At 37.7% G+C, this 25,262-nt stretch overlaps 1 protein-coding gene across 2 annotated transcripts; it reads left to right on the forward strand.

Annotated features, from left to right (window-relative positions):
* Positions 1-5,397: 5,397 nt before the first annotated feature.
* Positions 5,398-15,032, forward strand: LOC125671397 (uncharacterized). 2 transcript variants are annotated; one of them, XM_048907129.2, is made up of 5 exons: positions 5,398-6,653; positions 13,388-13,513; positions 13,596-13,958; positions 14,092-14,180; positions 14,293-15,032. In XM_048907129.2, exons 1-5 carry the CDS (start codon positions 5,486-5,488, stop codon positions 14,626-14,628), a joined length of 2,082 nt encoding a protein of 693 aa, XP_048763086.2. In that variant the 5' UTR covers positions 5,398-5,485; the 3' UTR covers positions 14,629-15,032. The 2 variants fall into 2 exon arrangements, with proteins under 2 accessions (XP_048763086.2, XP_048763085.2); XM_048907128.2 differs by having other exon boundaries at positions 5,422-6,653; positions 14,092-14,189.
* The last annotated feature ends 10,230 nt before the right edge of the window (positions 15,033-25,262 follow it).

A 25,262-nucleotide genomic window follows, 5' to 3' on the forward strand; every position in this document is an offset into this window, starting at 1 on the left:
TACAAGAAACATGTTACAGGGTGTGAATATGATGATTTATCAGCTACAAGAAACATGTTACAGGGTTTGAATATGATGATTTATCAGCTACAAGAAACGTGTTACAGGGTGTGAATATGATGATTTATCAGCTACAAGAAACCTGTTACAGGGTGTGAATATGATGATTTATCAGCTACAAGAAACCTGTTACAGGGTGTGAATATGATGATTTATCAGCTACAAGAAACATGTTACAGAGTGTGAATATGATGATTTATCAGCTACAAGAAACATGTTACAGGGTGTGAATATGATGATTTATCAGCTACAAGAAACATGTTACAGAGTGTGAATATGATGATTTATCAGCTACAAGAAACATGTTACAGGGTAAGAAAATGATGATTTATCAGCTACAAGAAACATGTTACAGGGTGTGAATATGATGATTTATCAGCTACAAGAAACATGTTACAGAGTGTGAATATGATGATTTATCAGCTACAAGAAACATGTTACAGAGTGTGAATATGATGATTTATCAGCTACAAGAAACATGTTACAGGGTAAGAATATGATGATTTATCAGCTACAAGAAACCTGTTACAGGGTGTGAATATGATGATTTATCAGCTACAAGAAACATGTTACAGGGTGTGAATATGATGATTTATCAGCTACAAGAAACATGTTACAGGGTGTGAATATGATGATTTATCAGCTACAAGAAACATGTTACAGGGTGTGAATATGATGATTTATCAGCTACAAGAAACATGTTACAGGGTGTGAATATGATGATTTATCAGCTACAATACACATGTCACAGGGTGTGAATATGATGATTTATCAGCTACAAGAAACGTGTTACAGGGTAAGAATATGATGATTTATCAGCTACAAGAAACCTGTTACAGGGTGTGAATATGATGATTTATCAGCTACAAGAAACATGTTACAGGGTGTGAATATGATGATTTATCAGCTTTATTTAGATGGCGAGGAGTCCTTTTCATATCAGGATATGCTTTGGAATTCCAAACTCATGCTTGATTTTGTCAGCTGCTCAACCAAATTGCAGTGCATAATGTGAATAAACTTTCAAGTTGAATGTAATTTAACTTTAAGTAGATAAGTATTTCCTATAGAACGATATATTTGATTCCGAGTAAAATAAATATAGAGGGGTGAATAATCCGCTTATAAATACATTGTTGTGGAGAAACCATCACTTGTGCATCCTATAATTCTAGAAAAAAAATTAACGAAATAATTTATTCAGGGTTATGTACATGAAAGAGTGATTTAAGGATCTCAATATGACATCACTTTTCAGATATTGAAATTTCTATATAAGAAATATCTATCTTAAAGTTTTACACTCAGCTTATTATTCTTAAGGTTGAGTATTTGCATGGCAAAATAAAGCATGATGTTTGGAATTCCAAAGGATATCCTGATATGGAAAGGACTCCCCGCCATCTATTGATAAACCAGATAGATGGTCATATTCGAACCCAGTAACACTTCCTGTAGCTGGCTATCAGTATAGTTATCGCCTTTATTCCTTGTGAGTAGGTGACTATTACTACTTAGCTAACTTTTGTATTTTTAAGTAGCCAGTTACTACTAGCTAACTTTTCTCTGTTTATTTAGCCAGTTACTACTAGCCAACTTTTCTCTGTTTATTTAGCCAGTTACTACTAGCCAACTTTTCTCTGTTTATTTAGCCAGCTACTACTAGCTAACTTTTCTCTGTTTATTTAGCCAGCTACTACTAGCTAACTTTTTTCTGTTTATTTAGCCAGCTACTACTAGCTAACTTTTCTCTGTTTATTTAGCCAGCTACTACTAGCTAACTTTTCTCTGTTTATTTAGCCAGCTACTACTAGCTAACTTTTTTCTGTTTATTTAGCCAGCTACTACTAGCTAACTTTTCTCTGTTTATTTAGCCAGCTACTACTAGCTAACTTTTCTCTGTTTATTTAGCCAGTTACTACTAGCCAACTTTTCTCTGTTTATTTAGCCAGCTACTACTAGCTAACTTTTTTCTGTTTATTTAGCCAGCTACTACTAGCTAACTTTTCTCTGTTTATTTAGCCAGTTACTACTAGCTAACTTTTCTCTGTTTATTTAGCCGGTTACTACTAGCTAACTTTTCTCTGTTTATTTAGCCGGTTACTACTAGCTAACTTTTCTCTGTTTATTTAGCCGGTTACTAGTAGCTAACTTTTCTCTGTTTATCTAGCCGGTTACTAGTAGCTAACTTTTCTGTTTATTTAGCCGGTTACTAGTAGCTAACTTTTCTCTGTTTATCTAGCCAGCTACTACTAGCTAACTTTTCTCTGTTTATTTAGCCAGTTACTACTAGCTAACTTTTCTCTGTTTATTTAGCCAGCTACTACTAGCTAACTTTTCTGTTTATTTAGCCGGTTACTAGTAGCTAACTTTTCTCTGTTTATCTAGCCAGTTACTACTAGCTAACTTTTCTCTGTTTATTTAGCCAGCTACTACTAGCTAACTTTTCTCTGTTTATTTAGCCGGTTACTAGTAGCTAACTTTTCTCTGTTTATCTAGCCGGTTACTAGTAGCTAACTTTTCTCTGTTTATTTAGCCGGTTACTACTAGCTAACTTTTCTCTGTTTATTTAGCCGGTTACTAGTAGCTAACTTTTCTCTGTTTATCTAGCCGGTTACTAGTAGCTAACTTTTCTCTGTTTATCTAGCCGGTTACTAGTAGCTAACTTTTCTCTGTTTATTTAGCCGGTTACTAGTAGCTAACTTTTCTCTGTTTATTTAGCCGGTTACTAGTAGCTAACTTTTCTCTGTTTATTTAGCCGGTTACTAGTAGCTAACTTTTCTCTGTTTATCTAGCCGGTTACTAGTAGCTAACTTTTCTCTGTTTATTTAGCCGGTTACTAGTAGCTAACTTTTCTCTGTTTATCTAGCCGGTTACTACTAGCTAACTTTTCTCTGTTTATCTAGCCGGTTACTAGTAGCTAACTTTTCTCTGTTTATTTAGCCGGTTACTAGTAGCTAACTTTTCTGTTTATTTAGCCGGTTACTAGTAGCTAACTTTTCTCTGTTTATCTAGCCGGTTACTAGTAGCTAACTTTTCTCTGTTTATCTAGCCGGTTACTAGTAGCTAACTTTTCTCTGTTTATTTAGCCGGTTACTAGTAGCTAACTTTTCTCTGTTTATTTAGCCGGTTACTAGTAGCTAACTTTTCTCTGTTTATCTAGCCGGTTACTAGTAGCTAACTTTTCTCTGTTTATCTAGCCGGTTTCTAGCTAGTAGCTCTAACTTTACCGATAAGTGGGCACAGGAAAATGTGGAACGCTAAATTAATATTCATGCCACTGCTACTAGCATGAAAAGTTAAAGAAAGATGAACGCCAATTAAAATTGCGATTTTTTAAAAACCCTGAATAGAGATTTAAAAAATTAAATAAATTGAAAGTGCACATCAATTACTAGTGTTTATCTAGATAATTATTTGAAGAGATGAAAGATCTAACATACGCATGTTTAACTCCTATGCCGAATTAATGCTGTCTGTTTGAAACGGAATTTTGAAAAAGCAGAGAATGACAACTTGCTCAGAGATTGTGTTTCCTGTGCCTGAGAGAGACTCATACTTCCTCGTGCAAAGATGGAAATCCCGAGTGACCAGCACGTCATGGACAGATCTATTTAGCGGTCAATCAGTAGAAAATCCTGAATTGGATGGTGTCGCTCAGTTTATTAAGGAGGTATGCTACACCAGAGAAATTTGATATGGATGAAAAGTGGACGATATGTACAACATTATTTTGAATTTGAAAACTTTCAAATTTACTTTATTTAGTCAAAAAATGCAGTTTTAGTTGAAAGCAAATTGAGAAAAAAATTAAACCCCTGCTGGATTCGAGCACACGATCTACAGTTCAGCAGTCGACGTGTTAACCTACTGACCTACTCAGCTAGGCGAGAATTCTTGAAAACATACAAATATTGCTGATACTCATATTTTCATCCATGTTTTAAAAGGAAGTCAGTCATTATGACGATGTAGAGTACCTCCTTAATTGATCAATATTGATAGCATTAACCAGCTCGGAATTCACATCTCAAACATTTAATGTTTAAGTACGTGCACATGTATTTGTAAATGTGTAGCCCACCCATCACCCCTTGGATCTAATGGTGGAGGGCTGAGAGAAATCATCTGCCCGACGTCTGTAAACATTTTTTTTTTTCAACGATTAGTACAAACGTATTTTTGAGCAACATGGCCGGTACAACTGAAGATCGCGCAGATGTAAAGTTACTCTAAAATGTTACCCCTACACATCAAATACTACCCCTACACATCAAATACTAGCCAAACATAACAGAATACATATACTTAATATATTAATCTGTTACAATTATTGCTTAATCGTCAATGTTTTGAAAGATCTTTCGGCTAAAATGACGGACTATTTACATGATGAAATTTAGACAATATAACGGGGTCATGTCGATGATACGTAAACCTTGTGTTCTGTTGAGAATCTTTAGACGTTATAACGGGGTCATGTCGATGATACGTAAACCTTGTGTTCTGTTGAGAATCTTTAGACATTATAACGGGTCATGTCGAGGTTATGTAAGGCGTGTGTTCTGTTGAGAATCTTTAGACATTATAACAGGGTCATGTCGAGGTCACATGAGCCGCGTGTTCTGATGAGAATCGTCCTACGGTGACAGAAATAAAACATATCTTTTCTGCAAAGGAGAAGTTTTCAGGAAGATGAGCTACTGGTAAATTTCTAGAACGTTTACCTTGACTTGTTCTTGCATATATCAAATTAACATGTTTAAAAAAAAATAGTCCGTCATTTGAGTTTTGTCAATTTTTTCATTAAGTAAATAGTCCGTCATTTGAGTCTCGCCATTTTTTTCCTTATATGTAAATAGTCTAGTAGTATATATAGTCTATATATATAAGATATATCTTGACTTCATAATAATAGTCAAACAGCTTGCAACATGTATATCATAATCGGACGCAAAATTTTCATGACCAATGTAAATGCAGCGTATTCAAACATTTATTTTTTCATGAAGTCATCAGGCGAATTTTAAAGTCAGTCTTGCCTTTTGTTTTCAGCATATTGTTTACATTTCAAGATAGAGACCCAAGATCTGATTTTTATTAACAAAAAAACCCACCACGCGTAAGGAAGTGAAATTAAGAAGAAATGCGTTGATGTGCTAGACAGGTAACTCCACGACATGATCGCTCCCTCTGCATGAAGTTATTCACAACAATGTATTACATTCATGTGAATGCTTTCAGTAAAAAATATACTGATCTTTCCTCGTCTGTGAAACATGGACAGGAAGCATTTATTTATAAACATAGAACTTCCCTGTACACTTTGATTTTATTAAAAGCAATAATTTTCCTTCCTTTAATATAGTATTGAATTGATCAGAACAAGCGATCAGTTGCGTAGCGATATGGTTTTGGGGTGATAATGGAGAACGAGGCAAAAGCCATTTGGTCTATGGAGACCTACACCATTCACGATGTGGTGTACAAAATGGGTCTTCCTCGCACGGTCCGCGTCATGGAGGGCATATACAGCCAAAACGAGCAGGAGAGTCTGTCCACTGGTGACGTCATACGGCTGGACGCGATAAGTGAAATCAAGCGAGTGATAACACGAGCAAGCTTGACTGACGGGGAGGTGGCAGATCTACAAATTCCGCTCAGTTATGAGGGACAAGTGTACATCTATACTGGGACAGAGACCGTGTACAAGTCAGTGCAAGAACTCATTCAGCTTTTCCCGGGAAACGTGCACGTGGACTCACCCATTAAGGCTGCGGCATTGGATGAAAAGGAAGGGGACGTAGAACTTCCCCGAGGCGCGTGTCTCAGTCTGGACGGGGTGGTTAGTGGTCAGGGCCTGTACTGTACTCATGGGAAACGTAAAATCTGCTTGCGCCCATTTCAAAGAGGACGTTTCTCTCGTATTCCAAAAAATGAAATCATGTACTTAAAGGATGTGATAAGAATTTTTTCTTTACCTGTGAATGTGAGATTTATGGGACAGATTCCTGAGGTAGAGGAGTCTCTTGATACAGGTAAAGTGTGTTATTTTTCTTTAGAGCGTGTGGAGTCTGTGATAGCTATTGTTGGATATGAGCTGAATCCTGATGGGTCTAGAGTGCCTGACAGTCAGCTCTCTGTAGCACTAACACAAGCCACTGACGTCGAAGTCCAGGTCAGTAGAGAGGAGGAAGCCAAACCGCTGTCACAGAGTCCAAAAATTAGTCCAATTATCAAGAATAAGCGACCTCCACCTGTGCCCAAGAGATCTAGTAGTATACCGAATTCTTTCGGAAAGACCCTCCCTCTACCTCAGGCAAAATACCCCAACCACACAGCATTGGTTGTTAATTCTACAGTTCTACCCGTGACTTCCCAGCAGGTCAGTGGCGGGAACAAGACTGTTAGTTCTTTCGGATCCAAAGCTCCTATTCCTCCTCCAAGGAAAATGTCCAGTCCCAGCGCTTTCCCAACGGCGAGACCAAGTCCTATCGACGTGACCCTAGACAGCATTTGTGCGGTTCCGCCTCTTCCATCGCGCAACAGACCGCCCAGTGACGGAGGAGTACCAAATCAAACAGCCAAACAAGGTACGTGTTCAAAGTTATCAATACATTCAAAGTCATTCTAGTACAAGGTGCTTGCAGTTTTCTATCCCTTCCAAATATACAACTCCAGGACTATAATAACTCAAAAAAATTGCTACTAGTTTTAGCAGCTAACAAAGTATGCCCCCATTTAAATTCATCCCTTGGATATTTACACATGTAATCTATTATCAACTTTTCCTTTTGGATCTTTACTAGTATCTCAATATCTAGGTACATTGTATATAACTTTAGAAATGATTTTTAATTTCAATAGACAGAAAGTTACACCAAGAGGAAAGGTGTGATTTATATCTATAAATGATGTTGTTGATGGGTTTGCGATATTTTTACAAATGCACAAGGTTTTAATCTAGAAAACTTTTATCAAATAGAGAGGCCTGGGGATATTTTAGTTTTGGTTGGCTAGTGTTTTTTATTAGCTCAAGTGAGCTTTTCTGATCACAATTTGTCTGTCGTCCGTCTCTAAACTTTTAACATTTTCTTCTTCTCCAGAACCTCTGGACCAATTTCAATCAGACTTGGTACAAATCATTCTTGGATGAAGGGAATTATTGAAGAACCATGTCCCATGCAAAGGGAGATTATCAAGAAAAGGAAAAAAAATAGGGTGGGGTCATTTAAAACCTTTCTTCTCAAGAACCGATATGTAAGGGCAGCGGAAATAGTAAAACAGACGTTTATGAAAAACGAACAATTAATTTTCAAAGACATACTGAAATACAAAACGAACCAGATTGAAATAAAATGAACAGACTCCGTTGCGAAAGCAACGTTACCGATGTAAAATTGATGCTAGATGGCGTGCAAAAGAGAAAGACATTATCTGAATTAACGCTAGATGGCGCGCGAGTCTATGTACGTAATCATTATAAACGTACATATTTTGAAACGTAATTTTTGCGAAATTGTCGGACTCTCAGAATGCTAACATATCAAAGGCTACAAAACTTTTCTACCTGAACAAAATAACAATATAAATGTGTTTAACTGAACATGCTTTTCAACGTCCTTGTTTCATTCCAACACAATCTAAATTCTAATAATAAATCTTTGTCTGTCTTTTACTAATCAAAAGAGCAAAAAACCTTGAAGTAAAAATTCACAAAGATATTGATATTTTGATTTGGTAAAAATGATCTAAATCTAAACATTCGGCAAAAAATGTTTGTGTATTGGGGAAGAGACACGCTTTTGCCCCCTGGAGTCCGAGGACAATAACATTTAAACGATGAAATATTCTTTTCAAATAATAAAGAACTCAATATCTTCTATCCTATGCCTGATAATGATAAATGGTAATTACACGTTTTAATTTATGGCCTTGACCTTGCGTGCATGCTGCGGAATAACTGCCGATGTTCTGTGAGGATGCTTTTCTGCTGGTTTCCTTTAGACGTAACCATGCTGTTGTTCATGGTCTCTTAAATTAGTTAGGCCTTTCCTGTAGTAACGACACCACAGCTTGCAAAAAATTTGCAGCTTCTGATATGTTGGCGTTTTGAGTGTCCAACATGATTGGCAATTTCGCGGGAATTATGTTTCAAAATACAATATATGTACGTATACAATGATTACGTAGATAGACTCGCGCGCCATCTAGCGTTAATTCAGATACAGGTCTGTCTCTTGCGCACGCCATCTAGCGTCAATTCAATTAACGACTGTTGGTTTTGTAACGGAGTCTGCTGATTCTATTTTAAGCTGGTTTGTTTTGTATTTCAGTGTGTTTTTGAAAATTGTTCGTTTTGCATTAACGTCTTTTTTACCCCTTACGCCGCCCATAAATATGCAAGCATCCTAAGGCAAATTGTGTCCCCATGAAGTAGGGTGGGCCACAATAGGGGTTCAAAGTTTTACATAGTATAGAAAAACATCTTTAAAAACCTCAACATTAACAGAGTCATGATTAGTAATATTGATATGCAAGTATCTGTTTGATTCAGGTTTACCGGGGTAGGGTTGAACCACATTAGAAGATCTCAGTTTTATATGGGAATATACAGGAAATTAATCTTCTTCTTTTTTCAAGACTAGCAGGGTCACAATAAATCCATGTTTGTCCAACTCTCTATTTTGTATTGCTTATAGGAGTTATGAGATTGATCACTTTTCGTTATCTTCATCTTTCATCCAAATGCAGATATTCCCAAGTTGTGTGGATTCCAGTTTTTTATGCGCCCGTGACTGTAGTTGGGGACAGATTGTTTTGTCCTGTCTGTTCGTCTATTCGAAAGGTTTGATTGGTCAGTGATAATGCTCATATTTCATATGCATATTCCTTGTGACAAGACATTTGCTTTGGTACCAAAGTTTTTTAACCTCTTGAGTTTGGAGTTTGACCTAATTTTTAGAAGACCTAACCTATGTACTATCTCCTGATCTTTGACCTTGGGGTTGACCCATTTCAAAACTTTAACCTTACTAATAACTTTTGAATGGTGAGTGGTAGAGCTCTCGTATGTCATATAGGCCTTCCTTTTGACAAAAACGTTTTTCCGAATAAGATTTTGTGACCTTGACCTTGGAGTTTGACCTACTTTTAAGCAAACTTAACATATGTAAGGTAGGGCTGTTACATTTTGCATATACATGTATACATTGTATTCTTTATGGCAAGACCTTTCTTGTGCTAACATTGTGCTTGACTTTGTGACTTCATATTCGGTTATATGGTGATCCTTTGGGGCTAGATTGGGGCCACAATATGGGGTCAAAACTTTTTATCGGAATGGAGTCTAGATTTTAAAAAATATATGTGAAAATCACAGCACCAGCGATGTGGCCCATATGCCTCTTGATTTTTTTTCAGGTGAAACAAAAAGTATTCCTTATTTGTGATAAAAAAAAAAATATTCCTTATTTGCGATAAGAAAAGTGTTACATATTTCCGGTCAAGTATAAGTATTAATTCAAATGTATAGATGATACTATTAGTTTGTCTAACGATTTACGATAGGAAATCCCAACCTCCTATGACACACCCTCCTGTGACACACTCTTGTATGACACCCTCCTATGACACACCCTGCTTTTAAACACCCTCCTTTGACATACCCTGCGATGAGACATCCTCCTATAACACCCCCCTGTGGTGACACACCCTCCTGTGACACACTCTCCTATGACACCTTCCTATGACACACCCTCCTGTGACACACTCTCCTATGACACACCCTCCTGTGACACACCCTCCTATGACACCCTCCTATGACACACCCTCCTATGACACACTCTCCTCTGACACACCCTCCTATGACACACCCTCCTGTGACACACCCTCCTGTGACACACCCTGCTTTGAAACACCCTCCTTTGACATACCATGCGATGAGACATCCTCCTATAACACCCCACCCCTGTGGTGACACACCCGCCTATGACACACTATTTCAAATTGATTTTTCGATAATGAGGATATTTCGTCCATGCAGTATATTGGTCATTTCTGACTCTCAATAACGCTTCTATTGTAACTAAAAGTTCCTTGGTATATCACATGAGTTGTTTAAGTATTATTTATATATATCTCTTACAAAAATTTGTAGACCCGCTAATCACTGTTGCTTCTGTCGTTCTTTCTATAAATGCTCTGTAAACAAACTGGTAAATGTTGTTACGTTTAGAGATTAATACTCTGTAAACAAACTGGTAAATGTTTTACGTTTAGAGATGAATACTCTGTAAACAAACTGGTAAATGTTGTTACGTTTAGAGATGAACACTCTGTAAACAAACTGGTAAATGTTGTACGTTTAGAGATGAATACTCTGTAAACAAACTGGTAAATGTTTTACGTTTAGAGATGAATACTCTGTAAACAAACTGGTAAATGTTTTACGTTTAGAGATGAATACTCTGTAAACAAACTGGTAAATGTTTACGTTTAGAGATGAATACACTGTAAACAAACTGGTAAATATTGTTACGTTTAGAGATGAATACTCTGTAAACAAACTGGTAAATGTTTTACGTTTAGAGATGAATACTCTGTAAACAAACTGGTAAATGTTGTTACGTTTAGAGATGAATACTCTGTAAACAAACTGGTAAATGTTTTACGTTTAGAGATGAATACTCTGTAAACAAACTGGTAAATGTTGTTACGTTTAGAGATGAATACATGTACATTGTTCGTGAACTCGCATACTATCAGTTTCGAACTGCACTGAACCGAAAGCTTGCTGTGAACTTTTTCAGTGACTTGAATAGCATCATCAGCAACAAAATTGATATTTGCCATATTTTAAAGTTCACTTCCTCGTCTATTAAATGAGTTATTTCCTTACTTTACGATGTAACAAGCTGTATTACCCATAATTTCCTTATAACGATTTTATTTAGCTGTCTATTGTTAGACTATTGTAACCGTTACTATATATATACTGACTATAACAAAGTGATGCATCATTGGGAATTCGGGGGTAGAGGGGGATTTTGGTCACTTTCTATGACCCGTGATAACCCAAAAGTGAGTACAATCGTTGTTATAAGAATTTAAACACATGTTAAAGGTTACTCAGTCTTACCAGGTTGGACAATGATAACTACTATCTGGATATATTTGCATACATGTTTCATTAAGAACACTACTTTGCTTAAATTCAATATCTTTATATTCTCATATATATATTAGGTCTTCGTTCCTTACTATATTTACTATCCTAATATATACTGGGTGTCCGTTCCTCACAATATTTTTATCCTTATATATATATATATATATATTAGGTCTTCGTTCCTTTACTATATTTACTATCCTAATATATACTGGGTGTCCGTTCCTCACAATATTTTTATCCTTATATATATATATATATATATATATATATATATATATATATATATTAGGTCTTCGTTCCTTACTATATTTACTATCCTAATATATACTGGGTGTCCGTTCCTCACAATATTTTTATATCCTTATATATATATATATATTAGGTCTTCGTTCCTTACAATATTTACTATCCTAATATATACTGGGTGTCCGTTCCTCACAACATTTTTATATCCCCATATATATATTAGGTCTTCGTTCCTTACAATATTTTACTATCCTAATATATATTGGGTCTCCTTTCCTTACAATATATATTGGGTCTCCCTTCCTTACCAGATATAGTGGGTCTCCCTTCCTTACAATATATATTGGGTCTCCCTTCCTTACAATATATATTGGGTATCCCTTCCTTACAATATATATTGGGTCTCCCTTCCTTACAATATATATTGGGTCTCCCTTCCTTACAATATATATTGGGTCTCCTTTCCTTACAATATATATTGGGTCTCTGTTACATGGACGGTTTCAATGCCTGTAAATATATGGTTTAAATACCCTCTATCAAACTGGTAGACTATCTTTAATATTGTTTTGTGTAAATGTGGATTGGTTTTCTCTCAAATGTATGATTCTTGGTGGCCTCAATGTATGGTTTGATTGTCACATCTTACTATGGGCAAAACATTTATAGATGATTCAAAATATCCAATAATTACGCATGAGGTCGGTACATGTGTTACAAAAACAACATGTTATCTCACGACGTACATGTGTTACAATCACGACGTTATCTCACGTACATGTGTTACAATCACGACGTTATCTCACGTACATGTGTTATCTCACGTACATGTGTTACTACAGGGCATGTTATCTCACGTACATGTGTTACAATCACGACGTTATCTCACGTACATGTGTTATCTCACGTACATGTGTTACTACAGGGCATGTTATCTCACGTACATGTGTTACAATCACGACGTTATCTCAGGTACATGTGTTACTACAAGGCATGTTATCTCACGTACATGTGTTACTACAGGGCATGTTATCTCACGTACATGTGTTACTACAAGGCATGTTATCTCACGTACATGTGTTACTACAAGGCATGTTATCTCACGTACATGTGTTATCTCACGTACATGTGTTACTACAGGCATGTTATCTCACGTACATGTGTTACTACAAGGCATGTTATCTCACGTACATGTGTTATCTCACGTACATGTGTTACTACAAGGCATGTTATCCACGTATATGTGTTACTACAAGGCATGTTATCTCACGTATATGTGTTACTACAGGCATGTTATCTCACGTACATGTGTTATCTCACGTATATGTGTTACTACAAGGCACGTTATCTCACGTACATGTGTTATCTCACGTACATGTGTTACTACAGGCATGTTATCTCACGTACATGTGTTATCTCACGTACATGTGTTACTACAAGGCATGTTATCTCACGTATATGTGTTACTACAAGGCATGTTATCTCACGTACATGTGTTACTACAGGGCATGTTATCTCACGTATATGTGTTACTACAAGGCATGTTATCTCACGTACATGTGTTACTACAAGGCATGTTATCTCACGTACATGTGTTACAATCACGACGTTATCTCAGGTACATGTGTTACTACAAGGCATGTTATCCACGTACATGTGTTACTACAAGGCATGTTATCTCACGTACATGTGTTACTACAAGGCATGTTATCTCACGTACATGTGTTACTACAAGGCATGTTATCTCACGTACATGTGTTACTACAAGGCATGTTATCTCACGTACATGTGTTACAATCACGACGTTATCTCACGTACATGTGTTACAATCAAGGCATAATTTTTCACGTATATGGTTTAAGACCAATATCACACCAAGTGTACACCGAGTTGAACGATGTTTTTCAGAGCCTGGTCTGACGTTAAACAAACTGCCACCAGACGTCGGGAGGCAACTGTTCCATAACATTCCTAACACTTACAACAGGAACTCCAAATCGAACACGCCAACGGGACCGCTGTCCAATCGTAACTGTAAGACATGATACCTATCTAGTGTGTATATGAGGTCAGGTTTAAATGAATCTAGTTAATGAATATTGTCTTCTTGATACAGCTACAGCGAACTCCGATGATTCCGACAGTTCTGAAGATTCGACGGAGGCAGATTACGTATCCATGTCAGACGCCAGAGAAATGACCAGAAGGAAACCGGTCCCAGCGAGTACAAATCAAAACAAACCAATCAACCCTCGATCTTCCCCTGCCCCGCCCCCACGAGATCGTCGAAGTGGTTCTTCACAGACATTAACACTTCCAGAAAAGCTTGGATCTTTTCCGCAGCAGCAAAATCCCAGATTTAGGCAACACCCGGTCTCAGCGGAAACCAGTCTGGTTGCACCCCTCAGGCCACCCCCGCCTGCAGCACCTTCCCCGAGATCTGCTGAGAGAAAAGCAGTGACACCCTCCGTGAATAACGGTAAAGTGTGTCAGTACTAGCATACAATGCCTGAGGCTATATGCTGTTGAGGGGGGGGGGGTTCAGCCATAACTGACCAAATCATTTGTAATAGTGTATCTGTTAATTACAGGAGTATATATTTTATTTCCAGATATGGGCCTGGTTAGCAGACATCCTGGTGCAATGTCACAACCAGATGCTTCACACGACTTGGCAGAATACTATTTTAACATCCCCAAGGTAAGTGCTGTGAGTATTATAATTGTTTATTGAACACTTTTAAAATCCATATAGAAAAAGGCGTGTGAAAAAAAATACCTTAAACGAACAAATTCCATTCGTCTCATTTCAGACAGTTCGACAAAGTATGGTTTTGCTTCACAAGGAATTTTTCACTCGACAGACAGAAGGCCACACGAAACCAACTGGTGCTGTATTTCCCATCTCCCGCGTGCCTTCCGCCACAGAGTCTAGCTTCTCCAGTTTGTCAGTGTCCGACACAGTCAGCTGTTTCCGAGAGTGTCGCCTGGACGAACTGGCAAACCTCTGTGAGAAGGAGGTTCTGGATGGGTGCTTCATTGACAAGTTAACCAATGAAGACCTCAGTCGAGATCCATTCAACCTGTCCGTTCTCCACCGAATGAAGGTGGAACAAATCAAACAAGGATGGAGGCCTATTCATAAATGAGGATGGTGGTCTTTGCATTGAAAGAGACTAAGTTTTTATATGCAATATAAAGGATGGCGTTCTTTTAATGATTTATAGTGGTGGAAAAACGGACGACGTTGTGACTTCTGAATGAGGTTTTATTCATAACGAGTGATATCGGATGCAGGGGAAAACTCCTTCTGATAAAGATTTCGCTCCGACTGTGACTGCTTGTCTTTAATGGATGAAGATAGAAATAGTATATGGATGTTTTAACCATTGACGATAGAGTAACTTATTTGCACAGGACAGTTTGCGTGATGGTCTAAAGAGAGACGTGACTTCCGGTCTGTTTGACCTAATTGTACTGTGATCGAGTGCTGTGTAAGCTATCATTGTGATTACCGGTATTCTTTTTATTAATATTATATATTTCTGTGTTAGATAAGTATTTGTTATCGATATGAAAACCAAAACATCTACATCAGTAAATTACAACAGTAGCACCACCCCTGTTGCAGGGTAAAAAAAAGGAGGGGGGGGGGGCAAGAGAAACAGATGCATGGGGGCTGGAGAAAAGAGAAACAAAAGGGGCTGAAGAAAGGGTTTAAGGAGAAAGGTGAGCTCCCCAACCACAAATGGATTTTATTTGTGTTATTTGCTGCTTCACGCCATCTTGTTTAACATTCACGCTATCAAAATTATCAACGACCAAGATCTGACCTATCCTTAGTCATAGCTGTAGAAAAAATGTTTTCAGTGTGTTACAAAATCTACGATGCGAACATCACTTGCAAATTATTAGATCCCACTCGTAAAGAAAATTAAACTTTAACTCGCAAATCTTTCGAAAAATATTTTCTGGTTTGACTTTATTCTGATTTCTGACCTGAGTATCAGGACTGATTCCCGTGATATTTGTACATATTCCATCTGAACTTATAGAAACTGCAGCAGCTGTAGGCGAGTACCACAAATTCAGATTTATACTGGGCATCCACGACCGCACCAGTGAGGGTTCTATATCGTGTCAATTTCTAGCACGACAGGAAACTAAGTATGTTTTTAAGGTCATATCCGAACGACCCGTGACTTTTCTGGCTAGTGCTAGGCGCTCGACCAGTGACTTTTCTGGCTAGTGCTAGGCGCTCGATCCGTGACTTTTCTGGCTAGTGCTAGGCGCTCGACCAGTGACTTTTCTGGCTAGTGCTAGGCGCTCGATCCGTGACTTTTCTGGCTAGTGCTAGGCGAACGAACCGTGACTTTTCTGGCTAGTGCTAGGCGCTCGATCCGTGACTTTTCTGGCTAGTGCTAGGCGCTCGACCAGTGACTTTTCTGGCTAGTGCTAGGCGCTCGATCCGTGACTTTTCTGGCTAGTGCTAGGCGAACGAACCGTGACTTTTCTGGCTAGTGCTAGGCGCTCGATCCGTGACTTTTCTGGCTAGTGCTAGGCGAACGACCCGTGACTTTTCTGGCTAGTGCTAGGCGCTCGATCCGTGACTTTTCTGGCTAGTGTTAGGCGAACGATCCGTGACTTTTCTGGCTAGTGCTAGGCGAACGACCCGTGACTTTTCTGGCTAGTGCTAGGCGCTCGATCCGTGACTTTTCTGGCTAGTGCTAGGCGCTCGACCCGTGACTTTTCTGGCTAGTGCTAGGCGCTCGACCCGTGACTTCTCTGGCTAGTGCTAGGCGCTCGACCCGTGACTTCTCTGGCTAGTGCTAGGCGCTCGACACGTGACTTCTCTGGCTAGTGCTAGGCGCTCGACACGTGACTTCTCTGGCTAGTGCTAGGCGCTCGACACGTGACTTCTCTGGCTAGTGCTAGGCGCTCGACACGTGACTTCTCTGGCTAGTGCTAGGCGCTCGACACGTGACTTCTCTGGCTAGTGCTAGGCGCTCGACACGTGACTTCTCTGGCTAGTGCTAGGCGCTCGACACGTGACTTCTCTGGCTAGTGCTAGGCGCTTTGTGATGGAACAGTCACTACCAGTGTTAGACGTCTTTGGTTTGAAGTATCAGAGAATCGAACCCGGAACTTCCCGGTTACGAATCGAACCAATAGGTTACCGTTACCGATGACCCCAACAGTATTATTTACTCATGAATTATAAGTTAGTCAATGTAGGTCAAACTTCCAGGTCAAGGTCACAAGATCACACACACCAATGCATCACATGAAAGGTCTTCCCGTAAAGAATGTACATGTATATACAAATATAAAAGCCCTAGCTTAAATACTTCAAGAGACATTTTAAAGATTTTCCCTATATATCAGCATATTACATTTGCTCCCCTATTCTGGCCCCACCCTACTCCCGGTGACTATGAATTGCAAAAACTTGGATCTACTCTATGTCAGGAAGCTTTCATGTAAATTTCCACTTTTCTGGCCCTGTGATTTTTGAAAAGAAGATTTTTTAAAGATTTCCCCTATATACTCGTATGTAAAAATTTGATCCCCTATTGTAGCCCACCCTACCCTCGAGGCCATACTTTTTACAAACTTGAATTTACACAATATCAGAAAGCTTTCATGAAAATTTGAACTTGTCTGGACTAGTGGTTCTTGAGAAGAAGAAAGAATTTCCCTACATGTATTTGTGTGTAAAAAGTGGATGTCTTATTGTGGTCCCACCCGAAGCCTGGAGGCCATACTTTTAGCAAACTTAAATCTGCACTTTATAAGAGAGCTGCCATGTAAATCTAAACTTTCCTGGCCTAGTTGTTCTTGAGAAGATTTCCCCTATATATTTGTATGTTAAACTTTGATCCCCTATTATGGCCCCATCCTACCCCGGGGGTCATGCTTTTACATGTAATGAACTCAAATCTGCACTATATCAGGAAGCTTTCATGTAAATTTGAAATTTCCTGCCCCAGTGGTTCTTGAGAAGATTTTTGAAAGAACCCACCCTATTTCCGTGATTATCTTCCCTTTGAATGGGTCCTTTATTTGAACAAACTTGAATTCCCTTCACCCATGGATTATTTGTACCAAGTTTGATTGAATTTGGCCAAGTGATTCTGGAGAAGAAGATGAAAATGTGAAAAGTATACGGACACAGACAAACGGGCAGACAGACGACAGACAAATGGTTATCAGAATAGCTCAATTGAGTTTTCAGCTCTGGTGAGCTAAAAACATTACAGTGGAAGACAACTTTTATTATTGATTTTGGAGAAAAATTGTTGCTATGGTTCACTTCTGTCAATCTAAATCAATTCTAAATGTAGCATCGGTTGCTTTGACGTAAATTGTAGGGCCAGTTTCAGACCTGGTTCGAAAAATAGTTATTTTGCAATAAATTCGTCCCTTTTTTCAATCCTTCCCACATAATCCGGATTGAAAGGTTGTGGGTCAGTGTCATGAGATCTGACTGAACTTGAGAGAGGACGTTGTGCTAGCTTTATGGTGTTTTGTTGTTGAATAAATCTATTAGATTCAGTTTACCTTTAGCTCACCGGAACGAATGTGCGAAGAGCTATTGCCATGACCCCAGTGTTGGTGTCACACTTTTTAAAAGGAAAAAACTTTAACTTTGGTTATATCTTTTCAACCAAGGGAGATGGGGCTTTGATATTTCACATATAGATGCTTCATGACCAGGCTTTTCATTTGGTACCAAGACTTTTGATCTAGTGACCTTTGCTGTTGTCTTTGACCTACTTTTCAAAAACTTTAGCCTGGATATATTTTTCAAGAAAGTAGGATAAGTCTTCAATATTTCACAGATAGATGCATCATAAAGACTTTTTCAAGACTTTTGACCTAGTGACCTCGACTTTAGACTTTGATCTATTTTTCAAAAATAAAAATAACCAAGGGCTACATCTTTAAACCAAGGAAGATAGGGCTTTGGTATTTTACATACAGATACCTCATGAAGAGACCTTTCTTTTGGTTTGTAGACTGTAGACCAAATGATATTGGCCTTGGACTTCAGTCAAGGTGGGTAGGACTTTGATATTTCATAGATAGATGCCTTATGACAAGACCTTTCTTTTGATTTGAAGACTTGGACTTTGACCTACTTTTCAAAAAATTAAACTTGGTTATATCTTTTGAACCAAAGGGGGGGGGGGGTTAAGGGTTTTGACATGTCATATATAGATGCATTGTGACAAGACATGTATATTGGTACCAAGACTTTTGATCTAGTGATCATGGACTTTGACCTACTTTTCAAAAACTAAATAACCTTTTAACTCAAAGGAGATAGATTAAACAAAGTCGCGCTTCCCGGCGAGCTATATGTTGTTTTCTGACAACTTTTATTATACAGTTGGTCAGGCAGTAGTGCTTGGATTGACAACTTTTATTATACAGTTGGTCAGGCAGTAGTGCTTGGATTGACAACTTTTATTATACAGTTGGTCAGGCAGTAGTGCTTGGATTGACAACTTTTATTATACAGTTGGTCAGGCAATAGTGCTTGGATTGACAACTTTTATTATACAGTTGGTCAGGCAGTAGTGCTTGGATTGACAACTTTTATTATACAGTTGGTCGGGCAGTAGTGCTTGGATTGACAACTTTTGTTATACAGTTGGTCGGGCAGTAGTGCTTGGATTGACAACTTTTATTATACAGTTGGTCAGGCAGTAGTGCTTGGATTGACAACTTTTATTATACAGTTGGTCAGGCAATAGTGCTTGGATTGACAACTTTTATTATACAGTTGGTCAGGCAGTAGTGCTTGGATTGACAACTTTTATTATACAGTTGGTCAGGCAGTAGTGCTTGGATTGACAACTTTTATTATACAGTTGGTCAGGCAGTAGTGCTTGGATTGACAACTTTTATTATACAGTTGGTCAGGCAATAGTGCTTGGATTGACAACTTTTATTATACAGTTGGTCAGGCAGTAGTGCTTGGATTGACAACTTTTATTATACAGTTGGTCAGGCAGTAGTGCTTGGATTGACAACTTTTATTATACAGTTGGTCAGGCAGTAGTGCTTGGATTGACAACTTTTATTATACAGTTGGTCAGGCAGTAGTGCTTGGATTGACAACTTTTATTATACAGTTGGTCAGGCAGTAGTGCTTGGATTGACAACTTTTATTATACAGTTGGTCAGGCAGTAGTGCTTGGATTGACAACTTTTATTATACAGTTGGTCAGGCAATAGTGCTTGGATTGACAACTTTTATTATACAGTTGGTCAGGCAGTAGTGCTTGGATTGACAACTTTTATTATACAGTTGGTCAGGCAATAGTGCTTGGATTGACAACTTTTATTATACAGTTGGTCAGGCAGTAGTGCTTGGATTGACAACTTTTATTATACAGTTGGTCAGGCAGTAGTGCTTGGATTGACAACTTTTATTATACAGTTGGTCAGGCAGTAGTGCTTGGATTGACAACTTTTATTATACAGTTGGTCAGGCAGTAGTGCTTGGATTGACAACTTTTATTATACAGTTGGTCAGGCAGTAGTGCTTGGATTGACAACTTTTATTATACAGTTGGTCAGGCAATAGTGCTTGGATTACCTGTCCTAGATGAAGTTTCACATGTGTTATTGTATACGCACCCAAATAAAAAAAACCCAAAAGGAAGGTGGTGCAATCTAAAATGGACCTACGTTAGACAAGTGATGGCTTTTTGAATAATGTGCAGTGGTAGTAGAAGGATCTAAGTACTAGTATTTGTGTTGTGGAGGATCTAACTATTAGTATTCGTGTACTGGAGGATCTAAGTACTAGCATTTGTGTAGTGGAGGATCTAAGTACTAGTATTTGTGTAGTGGAGGATCTATGCACTAGTATTTGTGTAATGGAGGATCTAAGTACTAGTATTTGTGTAGTGGAGGATCTAAGTACTAGTAATTGTGTAGTGGAAGATCTAAGTACTAGTAATTGTGTAGTGGAGGATCTATGCACTAGTATTTGTGTAGTGGAGGATTTATCCACTAGTATTTGTGTAGTGGAGGATCTAAGTACTAGTAATTGTGTAGTGGAAGATCTAAGTACTAGTAATTGTGTAGTGGAGGATCTAAGTACTAGTATTTGTGTAGTGGAGGATTTATGCACTAGTATTTGTGTAGTGGAGGATCTATGCACTAGTATTTGTGTAATGGAGGATCTAAGTACTAGTATTTGTGTAGTGGAGGATCTAAGTACTAGTAATTGTGTAGTGGAAGATCTAAGTACTAGTAATTGTGTAGTGGAGGATCTATGCACTAGTATTTGTGTAGTGGAGGATTTATCCACTAGTATTTGTGTAGTGGAGGATGTAAGTACTAGTATTTGTGTGGTGTAGGACCTATGCACTAGTATTTGTGTAGTGAAGGATCTATGCAATAGTATTTGTGTAGTGAAGGATCTAAGTAGTTCTATTTGTGTAGTGGAGGATCGAAGTACTAGTGTTTGTGTAGTGGAGGATCTAAGTACTAGTATTTGTGTAGTGGAGGATCTATGCACTAGTATTTGTGTAGTGGAGGATCTAAGTACTAGTATTTGTGTAGTGGAGGATCTAAGTACTTCTATTTGTGTAGTGGAGGATCTAAGTACTAGTATTTGTGTAGTGGAGGATCTATACATTAGTATTTGTGTAGTGGAGGATCTAAGTACTAGTATTTGTGTAGTGGGGGATCTATACATTAGTATTTGTGTAGTGGAGGATCTAAGTACTAGTATTTGTGTAGTGGAGGATCTATGCATTAGCATTTGTGTAGTGGAAAATCTAAGTACTACTATTTGTGTAGTGGAGGGTCTAAGTACTAGTGTTTGTGTAGTGGAGGATCTAAGTACTAGTATTTGTGTAGTGAATGATCTAAGTACTAGTAATTGTGTAGTGGAGGATCTAAGTACTAGTAATTGTGTAATGGAGTATCTAAGTACTTCTATTTGTGTAGTGGAGGATCTAAGTACTAGCATTTGTGTAGTGGAGGATCTAAGTACTTCTATTTGTGTAGTGGAGGATCTAAGTGCTAGTAATTGTATAGTTGATGATCTAAGTACTAGTAATTGTGTAGTGGAGGATCTAAGTGCTAGTATTTGTGTAATGGAGGATCTATGCTCTAGTATTTGTGTAATGGAGGATCTATGCTCTAGTATTTGTGTAATGGAGGATCTATGTATTAGTATTTGTGCACTAGTATTTGTGTAGTGGAGGTATCTATGCACTAGTATTTGTGTAGTGGAGAGTTTATGTACTAATATTTGTGTAATGGAGGATCTAAGTATTAGAATTTGTGTAGTGGGGGATCTATGCACTAGTATTCGTGTAATGGAGGATTTAAGTACTAGTATTTGCGTAGTGGAGGATCTAAGTATTAGTGTTTGTGCACTAGTATTTATGTAGTGGGGGGATCTATGCACTAGTAATTGTGTAGTGGAGGATCTAAGTACTAGTATTTTTGTGGTGGAGGGATCTATGCACTAGTATTTGTGTAGTGGAGGGTTTAAGTACTAGTGTTTGTGTAGTGGAGGATCTAATTATTAGTGTTTGTGTAGTGGAGGATCTAAGTACTAGAATTTGTGTAGTGGAGGATCTAACTACTAGTTTCAATGGTACATGAAACAGTTTAAGATATCGAACAGTAATCAATCTCATAAATCCTATAAAGAATACAAAATTAAGATTATGGCTAACTCGGACCCCTTGGCAAATCAGAGGTGGTATCAAATGTCTAGGAGGAGTCATCGTCGGATACCCACGGCTGATGAGTAGAAAACGAGATCAGCCGTGGGTATCCGACGATGAGGAGGAGTAAGCACCCCCCTTTGTCACGTGATCGGGTAAACAAAGTAACCTGTAGTCAAAATGTAAAGAACGGCCTAATGAATGATATGAAACACGTCAGACAGCGTTCGACCTAATGACAGGTGGTATTTGTGAAATTGATAATAATAATGACAACAGAATTTGCGAAAATGCTAACAATTCAAAGTAACCTGTCAATCAGTAATGCCTTTGTTATATTTACAAGTTGTAATGATAACCATTTCCTCATGAATGCGTTGTAGTTGAGAACAATGCCCGTATAAATCTTACTCCTCCTAGGCACCTGATCCCACCTCTGGTGAGTCCAGGGGTCCGTGTTTGCCCAACTATCTACTTTGTGTTGCTTATAGGAGTTATGAGATTGATCACTGTTCGTTATCTTTACTTTTATAAATGTTGTACGTCTACTTAAATGTTTGAATGAAAGGCGGCTTACCATTTGGGGGTGGTAACTTAAAATTGGGTCTTTAAGGGCTGATTATTCTGACAGATATAAAAGTAGAATGTAAATATAAAATCAGTTTTGGTAATACATGAGGGAATGAACTACATCGCTGTACATCGGCAGAGTCCATGAAGTGTGTTCAAGTTTAAAATCTCTTAATTTTGATATTGCATGTGTAGCCTACATCTGATAAATGCACTGGTATTAAACTGATGTACGTAACTGCAGTTACGTACATCCCAAGATGGCGGAAGAAGAAACAGGTAAATCAGAATAGCGATGTTTTTGTCTTTTAGAAAGCAAAGTGAAATACACTTCACAAAAGAGGATGTCTATTTATATCAATAGTTCACAATTGTACCCAAAGTCTTCAAGATACTGTCCCGAATTTGCTGCAATCGGTATTTGAAATACGTAGATTGATGTACGTAACTTTCACAATATGGTGTACGTAACTTTCCGATTTGCACATAATAGATGTACGTAACTCAAAAGATCTCCATTAAACTTTTATTCATTTGTTCATTCAAAAAGCCCGATAGAATGCCTTCATCAATAAAAATCAGATGTTAAATAATGCTACCAACATGCCATCAAATCAAACTTTCAATTTAGGCTCTTTTAAGAAGATTTAGGAACGTTCTTTCATATCTATGATGTAGTACCTATAATGCTATAAGTTAAATAGCAATCAATCAAAAATTGGCACAATCACTGATAAACTTCATTCAAAGTACGCCACAAATATTCTTCAACGGTAACCAAACTCGTTAATGTATGAGCAAGTACAGCATCGACCATGTTTTTGTAACAAAAGGATAAGGGACCGGTCATGTAACTTGGTTGGTTGGTTGGTTGGTTGGAAGGGGGGGTCGCGACATTTTTTCCCGCACTCAGCGGGCGACAGTTTTTTTTTTATTATTATTATTAATTTACGCTTCGCGACAATTTTTCCAGTTTAACTTTGCATTACTTTTATCTGGGACTACTGTTAGTGACAAAACCTTGCTTCAGATAAAAAAAAAATTCTATTTTTTCTGCGCAAATTTTCTTTTTCGTCAGCAACAAAATTATATATATATATATATATATATATATATTAAACAACAACAACAAAAACATAGCCCCTTTCCGCAAGTTACATGGTTGGTCCCTAGGCAAAATGAACAAAAAGTATTTTACACACCGAAAATAACAGATAAATCAAATGAAATAGGATGATCGGTCTTACAACACTTATGTATATCATGCATATGCAGACGAGAACGCGTGAAATGATATTAAAATAATATATTAAAGGTAATTAATTGGTATTGATTGTACTCGGATAAAACAGACTCTGGAGCTCTGAAGATCACATGAAAAATTTCCAGGAGAGTTAATTCCAGCAGAGTAATTGAGTCTACATAGTATTGCAGCAAAATAATACCAAACAAATCATGTTTGTCAACGTATCAGAAATACCTGGTGAAAACATCCCCCAAATATCTATGCACATTTTAACCCCCCCCCCAACCCCCGCCCAAAAATAATAATAAAGAATTACTGAAAATCTACATGACCTGAAAAATATAAAACATCTAAAAATCAAGATCTTCTAAGCTTGTGAAACATTCATACAAGTTAATGATAATGATGTAATTTCTCCTTTAAATTTTTAACCCCTTCAAAATACCAAGAAAACTAACCCCAAAACATCCATTTTACCTACCCACCCACCCCCACCCCCCTCTCCACCGACAGAAATACTATGGTTTTGTTGGACCTCCAAAAGACACCAAAATTCAAAAGTTGTCCTCCCAAGAATAGGCATAGTCTTTAAATGGTACAAAATTTGAAGTAATAACCCCCACCCCCTTTTTTCCCTGTGTGCAGCATCTGTTTGTATCAAATATCTCAAGAGGTTATAGAATGAGGTGTTTTTTTTAATCGCTAATGGCATTCTTTCTCTGCCACAAAGTATGTGCATTACTTCTCTGCTTGTTTAGCTGCTTAGAAAGCAAGCTTTAGGGTCTGTCGAACTACGAGTGAATTGCACAGTTACGTACATCATAAAGGAAAATTATGTACATCAACCAAAAATATTTTAATGAGTTACGTACATCACGTGTGTTTTTACACAGGAGTTTAACTCGTCCATTTAGGAGAAACAAGCGGATTTTACCATTCTGAACGATAAAGCGTAAAGAAATACACAAACTTGACTACTTAATATCATTGAATAGTTGATAGGATAAGATCTAAATTGAAAAATTACCCGTTTCTTCTTCCGCCATCTTGGGATGTACGTAAGTGCAGTTACATACATCAGTTTAATACCAGTGATAAATGGATGGAGAGATGTTTGAATGAATGGCTGAATAAATGAATGAATTTATATTCGGATGAGTATTGAACCGATAAACCCAGTCTAATTAGAATCAGTGTAATGTTTAGTGAAGATCTTTTAAAAAACATTTAAAAACACATCTTTATAGACTTGCATATTATTAGT

This window comes from Ostrea edulis, chromosome 4, assembly GCF_947568905.1.
Source record: "Ostrea edulis chromosome 4, xbOstEdul1.1, whole genome shotgun sequence".
NCBI classification, from domain to species: Eukaryota; Metazoa; Mollusca; class Bivalvia; order Ostreida; family Ostreidae; genus Ostrea; species Ostrea edulis.